The sequence below is a fragment of the Schistocerca cancellata genome, chromosome 4, assembly GCF_023864275.1.
Source record: "Schistocerca cancellata isolate TAMUIC-IGC-003103 chromosome 4, iqSchCanc2.1, whole genome shotgun sequence".
In the NCBI taxonomy this organism is placed as follows: domain Eukaryota; kingdom Metazoa; phylum Arthropoda; class Insecta; order Orthoptera; family Acrididae; genus Schistocerca; species Schistocerca cancellata.
In genome coordinates, this window is record NC_064629.1 from 186,329,065 (window position 1) to 186,355,018 (window position 25,954).

At 48.8% G+C, this 25,954-nt stretch overlaps 1 protein-coding gene across 1 annotated transcript; it reads left to right on the forward strand.

The window, feature by feature from the left end:
• Window positions 1-13: 13 nt before the first annotated feature.
• Window positions 14-16,644, forward strand: LOC126183987 (ribosome-binding protein 1-like). Its single transcript, XM_049926339.1, has 3 exons — window positions 14-36; window positions 8,698-9,414; window positions 15,738-16,644. The coding sequence occupies exons 1-3, from the start codon at window positions 14-16 to the stop codon at window positions 16,642-16,644; spliced, it is 1,647 nt and encodes a 548-aa protein (XP_049782296.1).
• Window positions 16,645-25,954: the final 9,310 nt, after the last annotated feature.

Below are 25,954 nucleotides of genomic sequence, written 5' to 3' on the forward strand. Positions count from 1 at the left end.
GCTCGCGCATCACATGCCGCAGGAGCTGAAGAGAATGTGGGTGCTACCCGAATTAAAAAGAAGAAATATACACCACTGGCCATTAAAATTACTACACCAAGAAGAAATGCGGATGATAAACGGGTATTCATTGGACAAATGCATTATGCTAGAACTGACATGTGATTACATTTTCGCCGGCCGGAGTGGCCGTGCGCTTCTAGGCGCTACAGTCTGAAGCCGAGCGACCGCTACGGTCGCAGGTTCGAATCCTGCCTCGGGCATGGATGTGTGTGATGTCCTTAGGTTAGTTAGGTTTAATTAGTTCTAGGCGACTGATGACCTCAGAAGTCAACTCGCATAGTGCTTAGAGCCATTTGAACCATTTTTGATTACATTTTCACGCAGTTTGGGTGCCTGGATCCTTAGGAATCAGTACCCTGAACATCCACCTCTGGGCGTAATAACGGCTTTGATACTCGAGGGCATTGAGTCAAACAGAGCATGTACAGGTACAGCTCCCCATGCAGCTTCAACACGATGCCACAGTTCATCAAGAATAGTGACTGGCGTATTGTGACGAGACAGTTGCTCGACCACCATCGACCAGACGTTTTCAATTGGTGAGAGATCAGGACAATGTGCTGGTCAGGGCAGCAGTCGAACATTTTCTGTATCCAGAAAGGGCCGTACAGGACCTGCAAAATGCGGTCGTGCATTATCCTGCTGAAATGTAGGGTTTCGCAGGGATCGAGTGAAGGGTAGAGTCACGTGTCGTAACACATCTGAAATGTAACGTCCACTGCTCAAAGTGCCGTCAATGCGAACAAGAGGTGACCGAGACGTGTAACCAATGGCACCCCATACCATCACGCTAGGTGATAACGCCAGTATGGCGATGACGAATACACGCTTCCAATGTGCGTTCACCGCGATGTCGCCAAACACGGATGAGACCATCATGATGCTGTAAACAGAACCTGGATTCATACGAAAAAATGACGTTTTGCCATTTGTACACCATCGCAGGCGCTCATGTCTGTGATGCAGCGTCAAGGGTAACCGCAGCCATGGTCTCCGAGCTGATAGTCCATGCTGCTGCAAACGTCGTCGAACTGTTCGTGCAGATGGTGGTTGTCTTGCAAACGTCCCCATCTGTTGACTCAGGGATCGAGACGTGGCTGCACGATCCGTTACAGCCATGCGGATAAGATGCCTGTCATCTCGACTGCTAGTGATACGAGGCCATTGGGATCCAGCACGGCGTTCCGTATTACCCTCATGAACCCACCGATTCCATATTCTGCTAACAGTCATTGGATCTCGACCAACGCCAGCATCAATGTCGCGATACAATAAACCGCAATCGCGATAGGCTACAATCCGACCTTTATCAAAGTCGGAAACGTGATGGTACGCATTTCTCCTCCTTACATGAGGCATCACAACAACGTTTTACCAGGCAACGCCGGTCAAGTGCTGTTTGTGTATGAGAAATCGGTTGGAAACTTTCCTCATGTCAGGACGTTGTAGGTGTCGCCACCGGCGCCAACCTTGTGTGAATGATCTGAAAAGGTAATCATTTGCATATCACAGCATCTTCTTGCTGTCGGTTAAATTTCGCGTCTGTAGCACGTCATCTTCGTGGTGTAGCAATTTTAATGGCCAGTAGTGTACAAAGGAGCCTACAGAAACAGATGACCTAACAAACTCTAGAAACTAAATTCTACAGTCGTCAAACATCGAATGAACAGGAAGATGAAGATACACTATTCATCTTCTCTTTAATTCCTGAACTACGCGTGAACTTGTGAAGTTAGACGCAAAGGCGGAAATTTTGATTGTTTTAAGAAGGCAAGAAACCAAGCTGTCACAGTAGCTATTAGCTCTACGTCATATACCTCACACTGCTCAGCTCCACATTTCCGTCTGAAGCATATTGAAAACCACGTCATGTGCAACATCGGAATTTCTCACTACCTTCTGATCAGTTCACCCTCAAGTGTGCACAGAGATTCACACGGGAAGTTAACATCATTACCAACTGACATCCATTTTAACTGCTTCATGCAAATCAAATCGAATAATTTGGATAATAAGAGTATGTGTACTTTCCAGCAAAATAAATGTTTGATATGGACGTGAGTATAAACGATTCTTACCTTAAAGTGAAAGCAAGCTTCTCATTTGCTGGAATGAAAGATCATCGCACATTAGCACTTGGATCCCTGTGTAAATTGCTGAACTATGGAAGGAAAGTACGAAGGATCCACTCGACATTCATATCGTTGTAGGTCGTGGTGCAGTGTATGACAATAATCCTTAGCTATTCTTCCTTCTCGAAATGGATGGACCCACAATTGCCTGTTAAATTTCCTCGCTTTGATTTGGCCTATCTTTTTCATTAAGGGCACGCCTGCACCGATTCCTTTTTTTCTGTTTAACTTTGCGAATGTGCTTACTTTGACAACAGTGCAAACACTGATTTGGAGAGCAAGCACTGAATTGGAGGGCGTGTGTCATACCGCATTATGTCACGGGTTCCGTGGGAATGTCTTGCGCTGTTTAGCAGACGACGGGCAGATGAGGCTCATCTTTATTTCATTGTGTAGTGCGTTGACGTTATGCTTTAAGGCTATTTATCTGCAATTGTCTGTTGCCTCCAAAGAATGTACGCTGAAATTTTGATAGAGAAATCGTGGAATACCCGTTCTATAGATTTGAATAAAAATTTGAGATATGATGCTCTGGGCGTGAAGTATTAGATAAGTCTTCGATGATATTACTGTAAAAGATAAGAGGAGTCTAAATAGAATAAGCCTACACATATATGAGAAATGAATACGAAAACTGTGAAGATCATTCATGTTATGGCGGCTTAAAAGCACAAAAGGAAAGACTTGGTAGGTGGAGATCCTCAACAAACTGCAGGAAATCGAAATTAGAGAACTGATGACGGAAAAAAGGAGAACACCCTCCATTCTTGTGTATTATGGTGTCTATGACATTCGTGAATTTATCGAGTCAGAGGATGTTGATCTATTATTTTTTTTTGTGGTTTTAGGGCGCACAACTTCAATGGTCATTAGCGCCCTGACTACTCTAAGAATGCACCGCGAGGCACAAGTTGACAACAACAACTAAAAGGGAAAACACGATAAAAGACAGACTGACAGGCATAGGATTAAAAAACAGCATCATCAAATGTCCTTAGAGAGGTTTGTCAAATTGATAAAACGAAGAACACGAGCAACTGCTCGTGGGTCACCCGCTAAAATGGCATCGAAAGTACTTGGCAGGTTAAGATCTAGACGCAGTGTGTTAAAATCTGGACAGGACATTAAAATGTGTCGAACCGTCAGCAAGTGCCCACATGGGCAGAACGGCGCCGGCGTAGCCGTCAGCAGATGGCGATGGCTGAACCGGCAGTGTCCAATTCTTAACCGGGCCAAAACTACCTCCTCCCGCCGAGAAGGGCGTGAGGAGGACGTCCAAGCCACGGGAAGAGGTTTTAAGGCCCGAAGCTTGTTGTCTGTAAGTGCAGCCCAATCGGCATGCCACAGCGATAAAATGCGCCGACAAATGACCCTGCTAAAATCGGACGAAGAGACACAACAAGAAGCTGTCCGAGGCTGGAGGACCGCAGCCTTGGCCGCGGCATCTGCAGCTTCGTTCCCAGGGATACCGACATGGCCAGGAACCCACATAGAGCTAACCGGAGAACCGACGTCCACCAGCTGCTGAAGAGAGCGTTGGATCCGGTGTACGAAAGGGTGAACCGGGTACGGATCACTGAGGCTCTGGATGGCGCTCAGGGAGTCGGAGCAGATGACATAAGCAGAATGTCGGTGGCGGCAGATGTAAAGAACAGCCTGGTAGAGGGCAGAGAGCTCAGCTGTGAAGACCGAACAATGGCCATGGAGCCGGTATTTGAAACTTTGTGCCCCGACAATAAAGGAACACCCGACCCCGTCATTGGTCTTAGAGCCACCTGTAAAAATGAAAGTCATGTTGATGAACTTCGAAGTTCCAAAAAACGGGAGTGGTAGACCGAACCGGGGGTAACCTCTTTTGGGAGCGAGCTGAGGTCAAGGTGAACGCGGACCTGAGCCTGGAGCCAAGGTGGCATGTGGCTCTCGCCCACTCGAAAGGTTGCAGGGAGTGAAAAATTAAGGTGTTGAAAGAGGCGACGAAAGCGAACTCCAGGGGGTAGCAGGGCAGAGACGTACAACCCGTATTGACGGTCGAGAGAGTCGTCAAAAAAGGAACGATAAGACGGATGGTCGGGCATTGACAGTAGCCGACAGGCATACCGACAAAACAGTATATCGCGCCGGTAGGTGAGTGGCAATTCGCCAGCGTCAGCATGAAGACTCTCTACGGGACTAGTATAAAATGCTCCGATCGACCGATATAGACGAAGTAGGACGGTTCGATCCGCTCCCCACGACATACCACTGAGAACACGGAGGACATTTAAAGAACGGGTACAACGGGCGGCCAAATATGACACATGTGGAGACCAGCTGAGTTTCCTGTCAAATTTAAGGCCTAAAAATTTGGTTGTCTCCACGATTGGGAGAGCAACGGGACCGAGTCGTAAGGACGGTGGGAGAAACTCTTTGTAGCGCCAGAAGTTAATACAGACCGTCTTCTCGGCAGAAAAACGGAAGCCATTGGCGACACTCCAGGAGGAAAGACGGTCAAGAGAACGCTGAAGACAGCGCTCCAGGACACGTGTACACTGCGCGCTGCAATAGATGGTAAAATCGTCCACGAAAAGGGAGCCTGATACATCAGCTGGGAGGCAATCCATTATTGGATTGATCGCGATGGCGAAGAGAGCGACGCTCAAAACTGAGCCCTGTGGCACCCCATTCTCCTGGCGAAAGGTGTCGGACAGGACAGAACCCACACTTACCCTGAACTGTCGATCCATTAAAAAGGAACGAATAAAAAGAGGGAGGCGACCGCGAAGGCCCCATGTATGCATGGTGCGGAGAATGCCCGCCCTCCAACAGGTGTCGTAAGCCTTCTCCAAATCAAAGAACACAGCCGCGGTCGGGCGCTTCCGCAAGAAGTTATTCATAATGAAGGTCGACAAGGTAACCAGATGGTGAACAGCAGAGCGGCGCCTACGAAATCCACATTGGACATTGGTAAGTAGGCGTCGAGACTCGAGCAGCCAAACCAATCGAGAGTTAACCATTCGCTCCATCACTTTACAGACACAGCTGGTAAGTGAGATAGGTCGATAACTGGAAGGCAAGTGCTTGTCCTTCCCCGGCTTAGGAATCGGGACAACAATAGACTCGCGCCAGCATGCGGGAACATGTCCCTCAATCCAGATGCGATTGTATGTACCAAGAAGAAAACCTTTACCCGCAGGAGAAAGGTTCTTCAGCATCTGAATATGAATAGAATCAGGCCCTGGAGCGGAGGACCGTGATCGGCCAAGTGCGTTTTCGAGTTCCCGCATGGTGAATGGGGCATTATAACTTTCACAATTCGAGGAGCGGAAGTTAGGTGGCCTAGCCTCCTCTGCCTGTTTGCGGGGGAGGAAGGCAGGGTGGTAATGAGCGGAGCTCGAAACCTCTGCGAAAAAGCGGCCGAAGGCATTGGAGACAGCCCCAGGGGCCACAAGGACGTCATTCGCGACCTTCAAGCCAGAAACTGGGGAGTGGACCTTAGTGCCAGATAGCCGGCGCAGGCTACCCCAGACAACAGAAGAAGGAGTAAAACTGTTGAAGGTGCTTGTGAAAGCAGCCCAGCTGGCTTTCTTGCTTTCTTTAATAATACGACGACACTGAGCACGTAATCGTTTATAATTAATACAATTCGCCACTGTAGGGTGGCGTTTAAAGGTGCGTAAAGCACGTCGACGAGCACGTAAAGCGTCTCCACATGCTGCGGTCCACCAGGGGACCGGTACGCGACGTGGAGAAGAAGTAGGGTGAGGGATGGAATATTCAGCAGCAGCGAGAATGACTTCCGTGAGGTGTGCGACCTGACGATCGCAGCTTGTGAAGGTTTGATCCTGAAAGGTCGCCCTGGAAGAGAAGAGCCCCCAGTCTGCCTTGGAGATGGTCCAATTAGAGGAGCACGGAGAGGGGGTATGCTGCAGGAGATGAATAAAACACGCGGGAAGTGGTCGCTCGAATATGTATCAGCAAGTGCATACCACTCAAACCGGCGTGCAAGTTGGGGAGTACATATAGAGAGGTCTAAATGGGAATAGGTGTAAGATGTGTCCGAAAGAAAAGTAGGGGCGCCAGTATTGAGGCAGACAAGATTGAGCTGGTTGAAAAGGTCTACTAACAAGGAGCCCCTCGGGCAGGATGCTGGAGAGCCCCAAAGGGGATGGTGGGCATTGAAGTCTCCAGTTAACAAAAATGGTGCAGGTAGCTGAGCAATAAGTTGCATCATGTCTGCCCTGGTAACGGCAGATGACGATGGAGTGTAAACGGTACAAAAGGAAAACGTAAAAGTGGGGAGAGTAATGCGGATGGCAACTGCCTGCAGGCCGGTGTGCAACGTGATGGGATCGTAGTAAATATCATCCCGGACCAGCAACATAACCCCTCCATGAGCTGGGATACCTACCACAGGGGGTAGGTCAAAACGCACAGAGGTGTAGTGTGCCAAGGCAATTTGATCGCATGGGCGTAGCTTCGTTTCCTGGAGGGCTACGACGAGCGGACGGTGCAAGCGGAGCAGCAACTTCAAGTCCTCTCGGTTGGAGCGAATGCTGCGAATATTCCAGTGAATAAGTGCCATCGTAAGAAAAGGAAGATGAAAGAAGGGGTCACCTCGAAGGCCGCTGAGGGCCTGGCTTCGAGCGAGCACTGCCGCCGCTATCAGTAGGCGGACAGTCATCGTCCATTGGGTCTATAGGTTCATCGGCCATCTCGGGAGGATGGCCGGGAGGGGGAGCTTCCTCCGCCGGTGAACGGCCAGATGTACGGCTACCAGCGATGCGGCCAGGCGAAACGGATGACGGCTTGGGGCGGCAACCGCTGGGTGGCGCAGGAGAAGAAATGCGCCGTGGCGGAGAAGGAGAACTGTGCTTCCTATGAGCCTTTTTGGAAGGACGTTTGGTGGAAGTACCGGTCGAAGGCTGGGAGGTCGAGGTACGTAGGAAGTCTGCACGGGACGGTTCCTTCTTGAAGGCCCGTGCATCTGACTTCGGGGTCTTCGTCTTAGCAGAAGCTGATGAAGGGGCTGGTGTCTGTGGGGTGATGGGAGGAAGAGGAGACGTCGACCGCGCGATCTTAGCACTGGCCGAACGGACGACCGTGGTGCTGAAGTTCAGATCGCATGTCTGGGTTGCTACCTCCCTGGTAGTCCGAGGAGAGGCGAGGACAGTACTGTATTTCCCCACTGGGAGCAGCGCGGGCTTCCTACTAGCCAATAGCTTGCGAGCAGCCGAGGTGGACACTTTCTCTTTGACCCGAATTTCTTGGATACAGCGTTCTTCCTTATAGACAGGACAGTCGCAGGAGGATGCAGCATGGTCACCCTGACAGTTCACACAACGAGGAGACGGAGGTGGACAGTCACCCTCATGGGCATCCCTGCCACAAGTGAGACATTTAGCCGCATTGGAACAAGACTGTCGAGTGTGACTGAAACGCTGACACTGGTAGCAGCGCGTAGGTGTCGGGACATAGGGGCGAACAGAAATAACCTCGTAGCCCGCCTTGATGCGCGATGGCAGCTTAACACTATCGAAGGTCAAGAAAAGTGTCCGGGTCGGTACAAGGTCATTGTTGACCTTTTTCATGACCCTATGGACAGCCGTCACGCCCTGCTCAGCGAGGAAAGATTGAATCTCCTCGTCAGTCAATCCGTAGAGGGAGCTAGTATAGACTACACCACGAGACGAATTCAAAGTTCGGTGGGCCTCCACCCGGGACAGGGAACGTGTACAGGAGTGTGGCCCAAAGCAGTTTTTGTGTCTGAAAGGCACTCTCAGTTTCTAGTAATAAGGTACCGTTACGCAACCTGGTACAAGATTTGACAGATCCGGCTATGGCATCAACGCCCTTCTGAATAACAAAAGGGTTGACAGAGGAAAAATCCTTTCCGTCCTCAGTGCGAGAAACTACGAGGAACTGTGGGGCAGGCGGTAGTACTTTTGTCACTGTTGGCTGGTCACGTTTCCGTTTTTGGGTCGAAGTCGAGAGAGATGGAGTAGAATCCATTGCGGAGGAATCCCCCATGATTGCCAGCGTCTCCGATGGCGCGCTCCTTCCTTGTGGGGACCCTCTCAGAGGGCACTCCCACCTTAGGTGAATGTTTACACCTCAGGTCACACCTCCCGAGAAACAGACGGAGGGACCAATCGGCATGGTCAGAAGGTATCAGCTCAGGCAATCACCCCTCCCCGGGCCTGGCCTTTACCAGGGGGTACGCGCGGGCCTTACATGTCTACCCAGGGCGGGGACTTACGCGTTACCCCGTCACCGGCTACGCGTGCGAACGCGTAGGTCGGCCTTCAGGCACGCACAGGGAGGAAGGAAGAAGAGGAAAAAGAAGAGAGAGAGGGAGAAAGAGGACAGACTGTCTCAAACGCCGAGGCGGAGACCAGAGAAGGCAAGCAGAAGGAGGCAAGCAGAAGGAGGCAAGCAGAAGGAGGCAAGCAGAAGGAGGCAAGCAGAAGGAGGCAAGCAGAAGGAGGCAAGCAGAAGGAGGCAAGCAGAAGGAGGCAAGCAGAAGGAGGCAAGCAGAAGGAGGCAAGCAGAAGGAGGCAAGCAGAAGGAGGCAAGCAGAAGGAGGCAAGGAGAAGGAGGCAAGCAGAAGGAGGCAAGCAGAAGGAGGCAAGGAGAAGGAGGCAAGGAGAAGGAGGCAAGGAGAAGGAGGCAAGGAGAAGGAGGCAAGGAGAAGGAGGCAAGGAGAAGGAGGCAAGGAGAAGGAGGCAAGGAGAAGGAGGCAAGGAGAAGGAGGCAAGGAGAAGGAGGCAAGGAGAAGGAGGCAAGGAGAAGGAGGCAAGGAGAAGGAGGCAAGGAGAAGGAGGCAAGGAGAAGGAGGCAAGGAGAAGGAGGCAAGGAGAAGGAGGCAAGGAGAAGGAGGCAAGGAGAAGGAGGCAAGGAGAAGGAGGCAAGGAGAAGGAGGCAAGGAGAAGGAGGCAAGGAGAAGGAGGCAAGGAGAAGGAGGCAAGGAGAAGGAGGCAAGGAGAAGGAGGCAAGGAGAAGGAGGCAAGGAGAAGGAGGCAAGGAGAAGGAGGCAAGGAGAAGGAGGCAAGGAGAAGGAGGCAAGGAGAAGGAGGCAAGGAGAAGGAGGCAAGGAGAAGGAGGCAAGGAGAAGAAGGCAAGGAGAAGAAGGCAAGGAGAAGAAGGCAAGGAGAAGAAGGCAAGGAGAAGAAGGCAAGGAGAAGAAGGCAAGGAGAAGAAGGCAAGGAGAAGAAGGCAAGGAGAAGAAGGCAATGAGAAGAAGGCAATGAGAAGAAGGCAATGAGAAGAAGGCAATGAGAAGAAGGCAATGAGAAGAAGGCAATGAGAAGAAGGCAATGAGAAGAAGGCAATGAGAAGAAGGCAATGAGAAGAAGGCAAGGAGAAGAAGGTTGGTTGGTTGGTTGTTTGAGGTGAAAGGGACCAAACAGCGAGGTCATCAGTCCCTTGTTTCAAATAGACTCCATGCTGCTAACTGGACATCTCAGAAAAGGCAGAACAATAAAACGGAAAAAGGGGAAACGTAAAAGGGCAGTCATGTTGTCATTAGTAAAAACAAACGAGGGAAGTTGGCAAGAGAACGAACCCAACACTATGCTGAAGCAGCATAGGCAAGACCACCTGTGACTTAAAAGGGACAACCGCTATAATGCAGAAAGTACGGATGGGAATAGAAAAACTAACCAAGCCTTAAAAAGAAGGGGTAAAAACAGAGTAAAAGGGAAAGAAAAGAGGATTCCAGGCAGGGAGGTGAATCGGGAATCTCTGAACACCGCCTACAGTGGGAGACACCCAAACACTCACCGCCCTGCCCCAACACCAGAGGGAGATTAAAAACTTTAAAACTGAGAATAAAAACCACTCTCCCGGAGGAAACCTAGAACCAGAGAGACCATCCGGGAATCGTCAGCCAACATCAAAGGTAAAGTGTGGGGGAGTCTGTACTTCGCACGCAGAGCCAAAAGAAGGGGGCATTCAACCAAAATGTGGGCCACTGACTGGAAGGCTCCACAACCACATAGCGGGGGTGGCTCATCACGCAAAAGGAAACCATGGGTCAGCCTGGTATGGCCAATGCGGAGACGACACAGTGTGGTCGAGTCCTTGCGGGAGAGGCGAAAGGAAGTACGCCATGGGCCTGGATTCACCTTAATGGCACGAAGTTTATTAGACAGTGGAGTAGCCTCCCAAGAACTGGCCCATGACTGTGCAAAGTGGGATTTGATGTGAAGCCGTAAATCCGCTGCAGGAGGGGTTACAGAAAACGGGGGGTAAGTAACTGCTCCCCCAGCCAAACGATCAGCGAGCTCATTACCCGGGATACCCACATGGCCCGGGACCCATAGGAAGTCAATGGAACAAGCAGCACGGTGAAGATCAGCGAGATGGTCATGGATGGCAGAGACCAAGGGATGGCGCGAAAAACACCGGTCAATAGCAAGAAGGCCACTCATCGAGTCCGTACATAACAAAACGCGGTTGTGTTGGGATTGTTTAATAAAGGTAAGGGCCCGGGATATGGCCATCAATTCCGCGGTAAACACCCCACATGAGGGTGGCAGCAGATGATTTTCCGTTCCAACAAAGGACGTGAAGGCATACCCAACATGATCAGCAGATTTAGAGCCATCAGTGTAAAAAACAACAGCATCCCGAAACTCCCATAAAATTTGGCGGAAAAAGGAACGGAACACCACCGGGGAGATGGAATCTTTCGGACCGCGGCGGAGATCCATCCGAATTCGAGGCCGAGGAACTAACCAAGGAGGGGTGGAGGGGAGGGAGCGAGGAAGACAGGACAAAGAAGGAAGCCGAAAATCACGGTTAAGAGACGCAAGGCGCAGCCCAACCGGTAAACCGGCCCGAGGGCGGGAGTCAGGCGTGCGACGTCCATGGTCTGGAAATAGGATAGAATAGGAAGGATGAGCGGGAGAAGAACGGATAGTAAGGGCATAAGACACCAGAAGCTGGGACCGCCGAACAGAAAGGGGGGGGGATCCCAGCTTCAACCAGGAGACTATCAACAGGGCTAGTAGGGAAGGCACCGGTGGCCAAACGGATACCACGATGGTGGACCGGATCCAGCACGTGCAGCGTGGAAGGAGCAGCTGAACCATAAACTTGACAACCATAGTCCAAACGTGACAGAACTAGAGCACGATAAAGACGGAGGAGGAGGGAACGGTCCGCACCCCAAGAGGAGTGGGCAAGGAAGCGAAGGACATTGAGTTTACGGAAACATCCTACCTTCAGGAGTCTGATATGGGGCAGCCAAGTGAGCTTGTTGTCAAAAAGAAGACCCAGGAAACGAAACTGTGGAACCACAGGCAATTGTTGTGCAGCAAGATAGAGCTCTGGATCAGGGTGGACCGTAGTACAGCGACAGAAGTGGACCACCCGCGATTTTAAAGGAGAGAATTGAAACCCGTGTGAGTGGGTCCATGCAGAGGCACGCCGTATAGCCACCTGGAGCTGCCGTTCTGCAGATGCCATCGAGGAGGAACTAACCCAAATGCAGAAATCATCCACATACAGGGCAGGAGCGACCAAGGGACCGACAGAGGCCACAAGTCCATCGATAGCAATGAGGAAAAGAAGGACACTCAAGACAGAACCCTGTGGGATGCCCGTCTCCTGGGTCCGTGGAGAACTAAAAGCAGTACCAACTCTAACTCTGAATGACCGATGGATCAGGAACTGGCGGATAAAAATCGGGAGTGGGCCCCAAAGACCCCACTGATGAAGGGTTAGTAAGATGTGATGGCGCCAGGCCGTGTCATAGGCCTTGCGAAGGTCAAAAAACACTGCAACCAAATGGCGGCGCTGGGAAAAAGCCTGCCGAACTGCAGATTCCAAGCGAAGTAAATGATCGATTGGAGATCGTCCCTCTCTAAAGCCACACTGGTATGGGGACAATAGATCCCGAGATTCGAGGACCCAAGTGAGCCGACGGGCTACCAGCCGTTCAAGTAACTTACAGCCAACATTGGTCAAACTAATTGGCCGATAGCTGTCAACAGATAGGGGGTTCTGACCAGGCTTAAGGACAGGAACCACAATGCTATCCCTCCACTGAGAAGGGAAGTCACCCTGGAGCCAGATACGGTTAAACACCCGAAGAAGATGGTGCCGTTGTGGAGCACTGAGATGTTGAAGCAGCTGGTTATGAATGGAATCGGGGCCAGGGGCCGTATCATGAGAAGAAGATAGAGCAGAAAGAAATTCCCATTCAGTGAAAGGTTCGTTGTAAGATTCTGACGCACAAGTGGTGAAACATAAGGCGACAGCTTCAGCCTGCTGTTTTTGATGAGAGAAAGCAGCTGGATAGGAGGCCGACGCCGATGCCATGGCAAAATGGGTCGCAAGATGTTCTGCGAGAACTAATGGGTCCGTACAAATGCCATCTGGGAGGTGAAGGCCTGGGAGGGTGGACTGCCGATGGCAACCTTGGAGAGAGCGAAGTGTAGCCCATACCCGCGACAGAGGGACAGTGGAACCAAGGGAAGAAACGAATCGTTCCCAACATATCCGCTTGCTCTGTTTGATTAAATAACGGGCTTTAGCGCGAAGGCGCTTAAAGGTAGAAAGGCTGGCTACAGATGGGTGCCTCTTGAAGTGTTGCAAAGCTCGACGGCGATCACGGATGGCAATGGCAATGGCCGTACTCCACCACGGGACTGGCCGACGACGAAATTGGCCAGATGAGCGCGGGACAGCAAGGGTAGCCGCGCGAACAATCGCGTCAGACACGTCACGTACGACGTCATCAATACAACCCGACAAAGAGGGAGAAAACTCGACCTGTGCAGTGTATAGAGGCCAATCGGCGCGGTGGAAAGACCAACGAGGTAACCCATCCATCGGGGAGCGGGAAGGGAGCGTGATAATCAACGGGAAATGGTCACTATCACAAAGGTCGTCGTGTGGCGACCAGTGTAATGAAGGGAGGAGAGAGGGAGAAGAAAGAGAAAGATCAATGGCAGAAAAGGTACCAGGACCAGCACTGAAATGAGTAGGGGAGCCATCATTAAGAAGGCACAGGTCGTGGTCTGCAATAAATTGGTCGATAAGAAGACCTCGTCTAGATGGAAAGGCACTGCCCCACAAAGGATGATGAGCATTAAAATTCCCAAGGAGGAGGAAGGGAGGAGGAAGTTGCTGAAGAAGGGTGGTTAAGGCAGCAGGTGTGAAAGTCCTGTCAGGAGGGAGATAAAGATTGCATACTGTGACTGCAGAGTCTAAGTGGACCCTAACAGCAACCGCTTCCAATGTAGTTTGGAGAGGAATCCACGTGCTAGCAATGTCTGTACGGACCAACGTACAAACGCCACCAGAAGCCCGCAAGGGTCCGACCCGATTTCGACAGAAAACACGGAACCCACGGAGGGTCGGTGAGTGAGCATCAGTAAAATGAGATTCCTGGAGAACCACACAAGCTGCTGAGTAGGACGAGAGAAGGGATTTCAATTCCGGAAGGTGACGATAATAGCCATTACAATTCCATTGGAGAACCACAGAACGATGGTTTAAATGAGGGCTGAACACGCTGAATCCAGTCATACCGCCGGGTCCCCACCCGTCACCGACAAGGAGGGGGCGACGTCCATAAAAGACAGGTCAGAATCCGGTTGCGAAGTCGGGGAAGGGACCTCCGGTGGTACCAGAGGCTCTTTGTCCCGGGACTTATGTTTCTTCTTCTTTTCAGGCTGAGATCGAGGAGGGCTGTGTGGCATAATGGAGCCAGCTGCAGCAAGATCAGGAACAGAAAGAGACCGGGCGACCTGGGGGCCGATAGACCGCGGCTCTCGCGGTCGCCGCGCTGCAGCAGACCTCTGACCTGGAAGGTGCCGGGAAGGGGCATCCCGGGAGAGGCGCCCTTGACCGGCAGACGCCGAAGGAGTGGGACACTTCTCCGGCTGGGGAGGGGGAGCAGCGCCCAGAGGAGAGGGGGTGGGAGCCGCAGGGGAGGGGGGAAGGAGAGGGGTCCGGGATGGGGGTAAGGAAGGGGGAGGAAGGGATGAAGATGTAACCAAGGCGTAACTAGATTGCATGGACACAGGGTGCAATCGTGCATATTTCTTACGGGCCTCTGTGTAGCTTAAACGATCAAGGGACTTATACTCCTGTATCTTTTTTTCTTTCTTATAGACTGGGCAATCTGCTGAACGTGGAGAATGACTACCATGACAATTTACACATACAGGAGGGGGAACACAGGGACTCCCCTCATGGAGTGGACGTCCACAGTCACCACAGAGGGGGTCCTGGGAACAGCGAGAAGACATGTGGCCAAAACGCAAGCACTTAAAACACCGCATAGGAGGTGGGATGTACGGCTTCACATCACAGCGATAGACCATAATCTTAACTTTCTCAGGAAGGGTATCCCCTTCAAAGGCCAGGATAAAGGCACCAGTATCAATACGATTATCCTTAGGACCCTTCTGAACACGCCGGACGAAGTGAACACCCCGCCGTCCGAGATTGTCCCGAAGTTCCTCATCAGTTTGAAGGATGAGGTCTCTGTGAAAAATCACACCTTGTACCATATTTAGAGACTGGTGAGGGGTAATGGACACGGGAATTGTGCCAAGGTGGGTACAGGCACGAAGGGCCGCAGATTGGGCAGCCGAAGCAGTTTTTATCAGCAACGAACCCGACCGCATCTTGCTCAGGGAGTCCACTTCGCCGAACTTGTCTTCAATGTGTTCCACAAAGAATAAAGGTTTGACACTGGTGAAAGTATCTCCATCAGTCCTAGTGCAAACTAAATAACGGGGGAAAGGTTTTGCCCCTAGACGACGGGCCTGACCCTCCTCCCAGGGGGTAGCCACGGAAGGGAAGGCCGAAGGAGCAAGAGAAGGAGCACTTGAGGAATCAGTACCACGCAGAGAGACGGCCGCAGAAGAGCGGCCAGAGGTTTGGACCCGTATGCGTTTCATCTGCATAGCGTCCGCCCTGATACCACCCACTCCGATCAGGGGCTCTCCTCACGGGCGCCACCCAGCCACAGCAAGGGCCGTCTGGCACGGCGGCCATTGCCGGGAGTTCCGATGCTCCAGAATGACGAGCAACCACTCCAAGGCATGCATGAGGAGGTCACAGCTCAGGTATCAGAAGTGTGATCCCTGTGTGTTCAGGGGGCTCAACCAAAAGGGTACATAGCGACCGCACCACACGGGCTGGCTACCGTGCTGGCTATGCACCCTAGCATCAGACAACGACGTAAAAGAAAAGGTGGAATGTACTAGAAGGGCACACGTCGGAGACACTAGGTAAGGTGCTCTTCCCCAAATGGCTCACACTACAGAAGAGAAATTTTGGAATGGAGGTCAAACCCCAGAGGGGGACCAAGGAATGCCAAAAGGAGGAGATGATTACGCAACAAAGCCGGAGTGTAAAACCAACAGAACCAGGAGGATAGCGGGGGCCAACATAAGCAAGGACACCAATAGAGGGAGAGGAGAGGGCGAGGGGAAAGGGGTATGGAGGGGAAAGGAGGGGAAGGGAAAGGAAATGCAGCCCGGGAGAGAAGGAAGGCTGCAATGGCTCGGGGCCCCGTGCTCGCCACACACGTATCCACAAAAGAGTTGTGGACCCCCTGGGGGGAGGAGAAGAAGGCAAGGAGACAGAAGGCAAGGAGACAGAAGGCAAGGAGACAGAAGGCAAGGAGACAGAAGGCAAGGAGACAGAAGGCAAGGAGACAGAAGGCAAGGAGACAGAAGGCAAGGAGACAGAAGGCAAGGAGACAGAAGGCAAGGAGACAGAAGGCAAGGAGACAGAAGGCAAGGAGACAGAAGGCAAGGAGACAGAAGGCAAGGAGACAGAAGGCAAGGAGACAGAAGGCAAGGAGACAGAAGGCAAGGAGACAGAAGGCAAGGAGACAGAAGGCAAGGAGACAGAAGGCAAGGAGACAGAAGGCAAGGAGACAGAAGGCAAGGAGACAGAAGGCAAGGAGACAGAAGGCAAGGAGACAGAAGGCAAGGAGACAGAAGGCAAGGAGACAGAAGGCAAGGAGACAGAAGGCAAGGAGACAGAAGGCAAGGAGACAGAAGGCAAGGAGACAGAAGGCAAGGAGACAGAAGGCAAGGAGACAGAAGGCAAGGAGACAGAAGGCAAGGAGACAGAAGGCAAGGAGACAGAAGGCAAGGAGACAGAAGGCAAGGAGACAGAAGGCAAGGAGACAGAAGGCAAGGAGACAGAAGGCAAGGAGACAGAAGGCAAGGAGACAGAAGGCAAGGAGACAGAAGGCAAGGAGACAGAAGGCAAGGAGACAGAAGGCAAGGAGACAGAAGGCAAGGAGACAGAAGGCAAGGAGACAGAAGGCAAGGAGACAGAAGGCAAGGAGACAGAAGGCAAGGAGACAGAAGGCAAGGAGACAGAAGGCAAGGAGACAGAAGGCAAGGAGACAGAAGGCAAGGAGACAGAAGGCAAGGAGAAGAAGGCAAGGAGACAGAAGGCAATGAGAAGAAGGCAAGGAGACAGAAGGCAATGAGAAGGCAAGGAGACAGAAGGCAATGAGAAGGCAAGGAGACAGAAGGCAATGAGAAGGCAAGGAGACAGAAGGCAATGAGAAGGCAAGGAGACAGAAGGCAATGAGAAGGCAAGGAGACAGATGGCAATGAGAAGGCAAGGAGAAGTCAAGGGAAAGAGTAAGGAAGACAGTGTGGTGGAGAAGAGCAAAGAAAGGAACCAACCAAAGGAAGGAAGAAACGAGAAGTGAAAAACCAAAAAGACCACAATCATAGGTCGTGGAACCGTCCGTCTCCGGACGCAGGCGGTAACTACCCCCGTGAGGGGGATGGAGTCCTTTTAGTCGCCTCTTACGACAGGCAGGAATACCTCGGGCCTATTCTAATCCCCGGATCTGCAGAGGGGATATTGATCTATAATCTTCATGGAATGTTTCGTCGGTATCTGGGGGAACAGACATACTGTTGTTGTCTTCAACAATTTCATGCAGCTCTCCATGCTACTCTATCTCGTGCAAGCCTCTTGAAATCCGAATATGTACTGCAACCTATATCCTTCTGAATCTCTATACTGTATTCATCTCTTGGTTTCCCTCTACAATTTTTAGCCTCACACCTCCCTCCAATACTAAACTCGTAATCCCTTGATGTCACAGAATGTGTCGTATCAACCAATCCCATCTTTTGGTCAAGTTGTGCACCACGTTTGTCTTCCTAATTCTATTCAGCGCCTCCTCATTAGTTTCATGATCTGCCCATCTAATCTTCAGCGTTACTTTGTAGCTCCACATTTCAAAAACCTCTGCACTCTTTTTGTCTTAACTGTTTATCGACTGTGTTTCACTTCCACGCATGGCTACACTCCAGACCGATACTTTCAAAAAAGACTTCGCAACACGTAAATCTACATTCGATTTTAATAAATTTATCGTCTTTAGAAACGCCTTTCTTGCTATTGTCAGTCTGCATTTTATATCTTCTCTGTATCGGGCATAAACAGTTATTTTATTGCCGAAGTAGCAAAACTCATCTACTTTTTGTGTCTCGTTTCCTAATCTAATTCCCACACCATCATTTGATTTAATTCGACTACTTCCATTATTCTCGTTCAGCTTCTGTTGATCATCTTCTGTCCTCCTTTCAAGACACTATCCATTCCGTTCAACTGCTCTTACAAGTATTTGCTGTCTCTGGCAGTTACAATGTCATCGGCAAACCTGAGAGTTCTTATTCTTCTCCCTGAACTTTAATTCCTACTGCAACTTTTTCTTTCGTTTCCTTTAGTGCCTGCTAAATTTACAGATTGAATGACATCGGAATAGGTTACGACCTTAATTTATTCCCTTCTCAACCACAACTACCATTTCATGCCCCTCGATTCACAACTTCCATCTGGTTTCTGTACAAGTTGAAAATAGCCTTTCGCTACATGTGTTTTACTCCTGCTATCTTCAGAATTTCAAAGAGTATTCCACTCAACATAGTCAAAATCTTTAAGTCTACAAACATTATAAACATAAGTTTGATGTTCCTCAAGCTATCGTGTAAGAGAAGTTGGAGGGTCAGTATTGCCTCACGCGGTCCTGTATTTCTCCAGAATCCAAACGGATCTTCCCTTAGGTTAGCTTCTACTGGTTATTCCATTCTCCTGCAAAGAATTCGTGTTTTTATTTTGCAACCATGACTTATTAAACTGATAGTTCGGTAATATTCACACCTCTTGGTACCTGCTTTCTTTGGAATGGAATTATTACATTCTTGCAGTATGAGGGTGTTTCGTCTCTCTCTCATACATCTTGCACACCAGATGGACGAGTTTTGTCGTCGTTGGCACTCCAAAGGACATCAGTACGTCTGACATAATGTCGTCTACTCCAGAGGCCTTGTTTTTTCACTTAGGTCTCTTAGTGCTCCGTCAAATTATTCTCTTAGTATCGTATCTCCCATCTCCATCCGTGTCCTCTTCCCTTTCTGTAATATTGCCTTCAAGTTTATCTCACTTGTATAGACCCTTTACATACTCCTACCTTTCCCTTCTTTGCTTAGTGCTAGTTTTCCATCTGTAGTCTTTATATTCATACAGCTGCTTCAGTTTCCCCCAAAGGCTTCTAATTATCCTGTACGCCGTATCTATCTCAATCCTTACTCTTGTCCTCTAGGCATTCGCGCTTACCCATTTTGCACTTCGTCAATCTCGTGTTTAGACGTTTGTAATCCCTTTCGCCTGCTTCATTTGCTGTATTATTATATTTCCTCCTTTCATCAAATAAATGCGATAGGTACAGTGATATCCAATGATTTCTATTAGGCCGTATCTTTTTACGTATTTGACCCTCTGATACCTTCTCTATTTCATCTCTCAAACTAGCCATTCGTCTTCTACCGTATTCCTTTTCCCTGTTTTAGTCAATTGCTGCCCAATGCTCGCTCTGAAAATCTCATCATTTTTTTTTAACTTGCGCACACCCCATATTCTTAATTTCTTCCCTTTTGCCAATTTCTTTAGTTTTGATCTAAATTCATAACCAATAAACTGTGGCCCGAGTCCATATGTATCCCTGGAAATGTCTTACAATTTAAAATCCCGTACCGAAATGTCTGTCTTGCCATTATACACTGAAGGGCCAAAGGAACTGTTATAAGGATGCGTATTAAAATAGAGATATATAAACAGGCAGAATACGGCGCTGCGATAGACAACGCCTGTATAAAGCAAGTGTCTGACGCAGTTGTTAAATCGGTTACTGCTGCTACAATGCCAGGTTATCAAGATTTAAGTGAGTTTGAACGTTGTGTTGTAGTCGGCGCACGAGTAGTGCGACACAGCATCTCTAAAGTAGCGATGAAGTGGGGATTTTCCCGTACGACCATTTCATGGGTGTACCGTGAATATCAGGAATCAGGTAAAACATCAAATCTCCGACATCGCTGCGCCGGAAAAAGACCCTGCAAGAACAGGACCAACGACGACTGAAGAGAATTGTTCAACGTGACAGAACTGCAACCCTTCCGCAAGTTGCTGCAGATTTGGATACTGGGCCATCAACAAGTGTCAGCGTGCGAACCATTCAACGAAAGATCGTCGATACGGGCTTTCGGAGCCGAAGGCCTATTCTTGTACCCTTGATGACTGCACGACTCAAAGCTTTACTCCTCGCCTGGGCCCGTCAACGGATACGTTGAACTGTTGACGACTGGAAACACGTTGCATGGTCGGACGAGTTCCGTTTCAAATTATATCGAGCGAATGGACGTTTACGGTATGGAGACAACCTCATGAATCCATGGACCCTGCATGCCAGCAGGGGACTGTTCAAGCTGGCGGGGATTCCGTAATGCTGTGGGGCGGGTGCAGTTGGAGTGATATGGGACCCGTGATACGTCTAGATGCGACTGACAGGTGACACGTATGTAAGCATCCTGTCTGATCACCTGCATCCATTCATGTCTATTGTGCATCCCGATGGACTTGGGCAGTTCCAGCAAGACAGCCCTAAACGTTCAGAATTGTTACCGAGTGGCCCCAGGAGCACTCTTCTGAGTTTAAACACTTCCGCTGGCCACCAGACTCCCTAGACATGAACGTTTTTGAACATATCTGGGATGCCTTGCAACATGCTGTTCAGAAGAGATTTCCCCTCCTCGTACTCTTGCGGATTTATGGACAGCCCTGCAGGATTCATGGTGTCAGTTCCCTCCAGCACTACTTCAGACAGCAGTAGAGTCCGTGACATGTCGTGTTGCGGCACCTCTGCGTGCTCGCGGGGGCCGTACACGATATTAGGCTGGTGTACCAGTTTCTTCGGCTCTTCGGTGTACAATCATTCTGAAACCACCTGGTGTCTCCACATCTCTTCCACATGTACAGCGTCCTTTCGTGATTCTTAAACCAACTGTTGGCGACAATTAAATAATGCCCCGTGCAAAATTCTACCAGGCTGCTTACTCTTTCACTTCTTTCCCCAGTCCATATTCACCTACTACTTTTCCTTCTCGCCGGCCGCGGTGACCGAGCGGTTCTAGGAGCTTCAGTCGGGAGCCGCGCGACGGCTACGGTCGCAGATTCGAATCCTGCCTCGGGCATGGATGTGTGTGATGTCCTTGGGTTAGTTAGGTTTAAGCAGTTCTAAGGTGTAGGGGACTGATGACCTCAGATGTTAAGTCCCATAGTGCTCAGAGTCATTTGAACCATTTTTTTGTTCTGCAGCAGATCACTTGAAAAATTTGCACATTTAGTTTTACGTCTTATGGTGTAACATCACGAAATCTGAGTTTCTTTCAACTTTGTTTATTTGGCGTTTGAGGTCTCGTTGTTTGGGGTTCACCCTCTGCTGGACCCCATCTCCACTGTTACATCTATGCCTCACTCCACATCCATCACAGCTGAAATCATGGTGGATTAGAAACAGGTTGATGCCAAACACCTGACTTGCAGCATTTTTGTGGAAGTCGTGTCCATTTATCTGGGAGGATGGTTGGTTGGTTGGGGTGGAAGGGACCAAACAGCAAGGTCATCAGTCCCTTGTTTTAAATGTGGTCCATTATGATAGTGTGACATCTTAGAGAAGTCAGAATGATAAAAGGGAAAAGGCTAAAAAATGTAAAAGTGCAGTCATGTCGTCAATGGTAAAAATCGCAAGTTAGCAAGAGAGCGAACCCAACGCTATGTTAGAGGCAGGAAATGTCCCACCTCTGAAGCAGTAGAGGCAAGACCACCTGCGACCACCTTCTCTTCCTTTTCCTACTATCGAATTCCAGTCGATCAACACAATTAAATTTTCGTCTCAATTAACTTCATCTGCGAAGCTGTTGCCTCTCTTCAGGAAGCACATGTTTGTCTGGCCTCTCATCAGTTACCCCTTCGTTGTGGTTGCACCAACGGTACGGCAATCTGAATTGCTGAGGCACATTAGCCAACACCCTAACGGCAAGGTCCAGAGTCATACACATATTAAAAATTTAAACACACGGTACTGACATTCCACGAAAATATTTCTCTTGTAGTTCGTTATGAACCAGGTTACGGCTTTGTAGACGATCCTCAGACAACTTAAGATTCAACAGTTGTTTTGATGATGATTGGTTTGTGCGGCGCTCATCTGCGCGGTTATCAGCGGCCGTACAAATTCCCAATATTTACTCAGTCCAATCTCGCCATTTCATGAATGATGATGAAATGAGGACGAAAACACAAATACCCAGTCCCCGGACAACAGATGTTTTCTTTACAGAATAAGCTAGTAAAAAGGTAGAAATGTGAAAGGAAATTCTGTACCATTTCTAGAAGGGAGGATATCTAATGATTATTTTCATACACAGTTTGACGACCTTCAGCAGCATAACAGGAAGTATTTTTTCAGTATTTACGAACACATTTCCGAACAGATAGTTTAGTCTGAAGTTGTCTGTGGACGGCATAGAAGTCCAAAGTCATTTCGTAAAGAACTGTACAACGAATTTTATTATTGAACGTCAGTACTGTGTAAGGCAGTTTTTGCTGTATATGAACTTTGAAGTTGTGCGAACAATATTTTTATAAAATAAAATACAAATGATGTAGTTAACCTTCACGTAACGACTGAGAACTTGTAAGTTCTGTGTTTCAGAAATAATCATTGAAATACTTTGTTTCCAAATTAATAACTCAAAGTCTTTCATAAGTATCCCCTTTCAGGCAAACGAAATGTTAGTGTCAACATTATAGCAGCAATTTCCCAAACAAAGTCCAAACCCCTGTTGTGACTTCCTCCTGAAATTTTCAAACAAAACTTTGCCGTCACTTCGTCTTTCTCGTACGTGTTTTGTGTAGATACTGAGTCACCTTAGTGCTTTTCTGTCGTCTTTGATCACAATACGGAACCCAGAGCAAGTACACTGACGGAAAAAAATCTCGACACCAAAAAATAGTTAATATAGAGTAATGAAGTTTCGGGAATTGGTTTGTTTAGATCACATATTTAAGTGATTAACATTGCAAGATCACAGGTTAATCTAAGGGCGAGATAAGCCACTGCAAATCTAAAATGTTCGTATACAGGGTGGTCCATTGATCGTGACCGGGTCAAATATCTCACGAAATAAGAGTCAAACGAAAAAATTACAGAGAACGAAACTTGTCTAGCTTGAAGGGGGAAACCAGATGGCACTATGGTTGGATCGCTAGATGGCGCTGCCATAGGTCAAACGGATATCAACTGCGTTTTTTTAAAATAGGAACCCCCATTTTTATTACATATTCGTGCAGTACGTTAAGAAAAATGAATGTTTTAGTTGGACCACTTTTTTCGCTTTGTGACAGATGGCGCTGTAATAGTCACAAGCATATGGCTCACAATTTTAGTCGAACATTTGGTAAAAGGTAGGTTTTTTTCAATTAAAATACAGAACGTAGGTACGTTTGAACATTTTATTTCGGTTGTTCCAATGTGATACATGTACCTTTGTGAACTTATCATTTCTGAGAACGCATGCTGTTACAGCGTGATTACCTGTAAATTAATGCAATAAATGCTCAAAATGATGTCCGGCAACCTCAGTGCATTTGGCAATACGTGTAACGACATTCCTCTCAACAGCAAGTAGTTCGCCTTTCGTAATGTTCGCACATGCATTGACAATGCGCTGACGCATGTTGTCAGGTGTTGTCGGTGGAGCACGATAGCAAATATCTTTCAACTTTCCCCACAGTAAGAAATCCGGCGACGTCAGATCCGGTGAACGTGCGGGCCATGGTATGGTGCTTCGACGACCAATCCACCAGTCATGAAATATGCTATTCAATACCGCTTCAACCGCACGCGAGCTATGTGCCGGACATCCATCATGTTGGAAGTACATCGCCATTCTGTCATGCAGTGAAACATCTTTTAGTAACATCGTTAGAACATTACGTAGGAAATCAGCATACATTGCACCATTTAGATTGCCATCGATAAAATGGGGGCCAATTATCCTTCCTCCTATAATGCCGCAACATACATTAACCCACCAAGGTCGCTGATGTTCCACTTGTCGCAGCCATCGTGGATTTTCCATTGCCCAATAGTGCATATTATGCCGGTTTACGTTACTGCAGTTGGTGAATGACTCTTCGTCGCTAAATAGAACGCGTGCAAAAAATTTGTAATCGTCCCGTAATTTCTCTTGTGCCCAGTGGCAGAACTGTACACGACGTTCAAAGTCGTCGCCATGTAATTCCTGGTGCATAGAAATATGGTACGGGTGCAATCTATGTTGATGTAGCATTCTCAACACCGACGTTTTTGAGATTCCCGATTCTCGCGCAGTTTGTCTGCTACTGATGTGCGGATTAGCCGCGACAGCAGCTAAAACATCTACTTGGGCATCATCATTTGTTGCAGGTTGAGGTTGACGTTTCACATGTGGCTGAACACTTTGTTCCCTTAAATAACATAACTATCCGGCGAACGGTCCGGACACTGGGATGATGTCGTCCAGGATACCGAGCAGCGTACATAGCACACTCCCGTTGGGCATTTTGATCACAATAGCCATACATCAACACGATATCGACCTTTTCCGCAATTGGTAAACGGTCCATTTTAACACAGGTAATGTATCACGAATCAAATACCGTCCGCACTGGCGGAGTGTTACGTGATACCACGTATTTATTCGTTTGCGACTATTACAGCGCCATCTATCACAAAGCGAAAAAAGTGGTCCAACTAAAACATTCATATTTCTTTACGTACTACAAGAATATGTAATAAAAAATGTGGGTTCCTATTTAAAAAAACGCATCCGTTTGACCTATGGCAGCGCCATCTAGCGGGCCAGCCATAGCGCCATCTGGTTTCCCCCTTCAAGCTAGACGAGTTTCGTTTATTGTAGTTTTTTCGTCTGATGCTTATTTCGTGAGATATTTGGCCCGGTAACGATCAATGGAACACCCTGTATTAATGACCGGCGCAACCGCCAGAATGTTGAATGTAAAAGTTGATGCGTTGTGTTGCACAGGTAGCGGATATCAGTTTGTGAGACTGAGTTCAATGGCTGTTGTCGTCGATCAATACAGGGACTGTTAATGGTGTTCGTAGACGCTGCTGGAGTTGTCCGATGATGTCCCATATGTGCTGGATTGGAGTCTGATCTGGAGATCGTGCAGGCCAGGTCAACATTTCGACACTCTGCAGAGCCTACTGGGTTAGCACAGCAGTATGTGGGCGAGCGTTATCCTGTTGGAAGACACCACCAGGAATGCTGTTCATGAATCACAGATCGAATCACAAGACTGAGGTACAAATTTGCAGTCAATCTGCGTCGTATGACCACGAGAGTGCTCCTGTTGTGATACGAAATCAGACACCGGACCATAACTCCAGTGTATGTCCAGTGCGTCCAGCACCCAGACAGGTTGGTTACAGGCCCTAACCGGCCTCCTCCTAACCAACACACTGCCACCACTGGTACCGAGGCAGAACCAGTTATCTGAAAAAACAACAGACCTCCACCCTGCCCTCCAATGAGCTTTCGCTTTACATCACTGAAGTCGCAAATGGCGGTGGTTTGGGCTCAGTGGAATGCACGCTACAGGGAGTTTGGCTTGGAGCTGTCCTGGAAGTAACCGATGTGTTACAGTTCGTTGTGTCACTATGGCGCCAACTGCTGCTCAGACTGTTGCTGCAGATTTAATACGATGCGCCAGAGCCATATGCCGAACACTGGTCTTCCCTTTGGGTCAAATGGCTCTGACAAGGGAACCTCCCCATCGCACCATCAGATTTAGTTATAAGTTGGCACAGTGGATAGTCCTTGAAAAACTGAACACAGATCAATCGAGAAAACAGGAAGAAGTTGTGTGGAACTATGAAAAAAATAAGCAAAATATACAAACTTAGTAATCCATGCGAGAGATAGGCTACATCAAGGATAGTGTGTGCTCAGGAGCGCCGTGGTCCCGTGCTTAGCGTGAGCAGCTGCGGAACGAGAGATCCTTGGTTCAAGTCTTCCCTCGAGTGAAAAGTTTAATTTTTTATTTTCAGAAAATTAGTAAAGTTCAGGCACTCAAACATAATCAACTTCGCTCTCCAAAATTCCAGGACATGTTCAGATTTGCTTGGACATACGCAGGATTTGACGATCTACACACGGAAAAATTTGAAAACATTGAAAACGTATGTTTTGACAGAGCACAGGGAAAACTGTGCGACTGTGAAACTGTTGTATTCATTTATTGCAGTTTATGTGACAAACTCTTATGTTTTCATCACTTTTTGGGAGTGATTATCACATCCACGAGAAAACCTAAATCGGCCAAGGTAGAAGAATCTTTTTACCCATTCGCCAAGTGTACAAGTTAGGTGGGTCGAC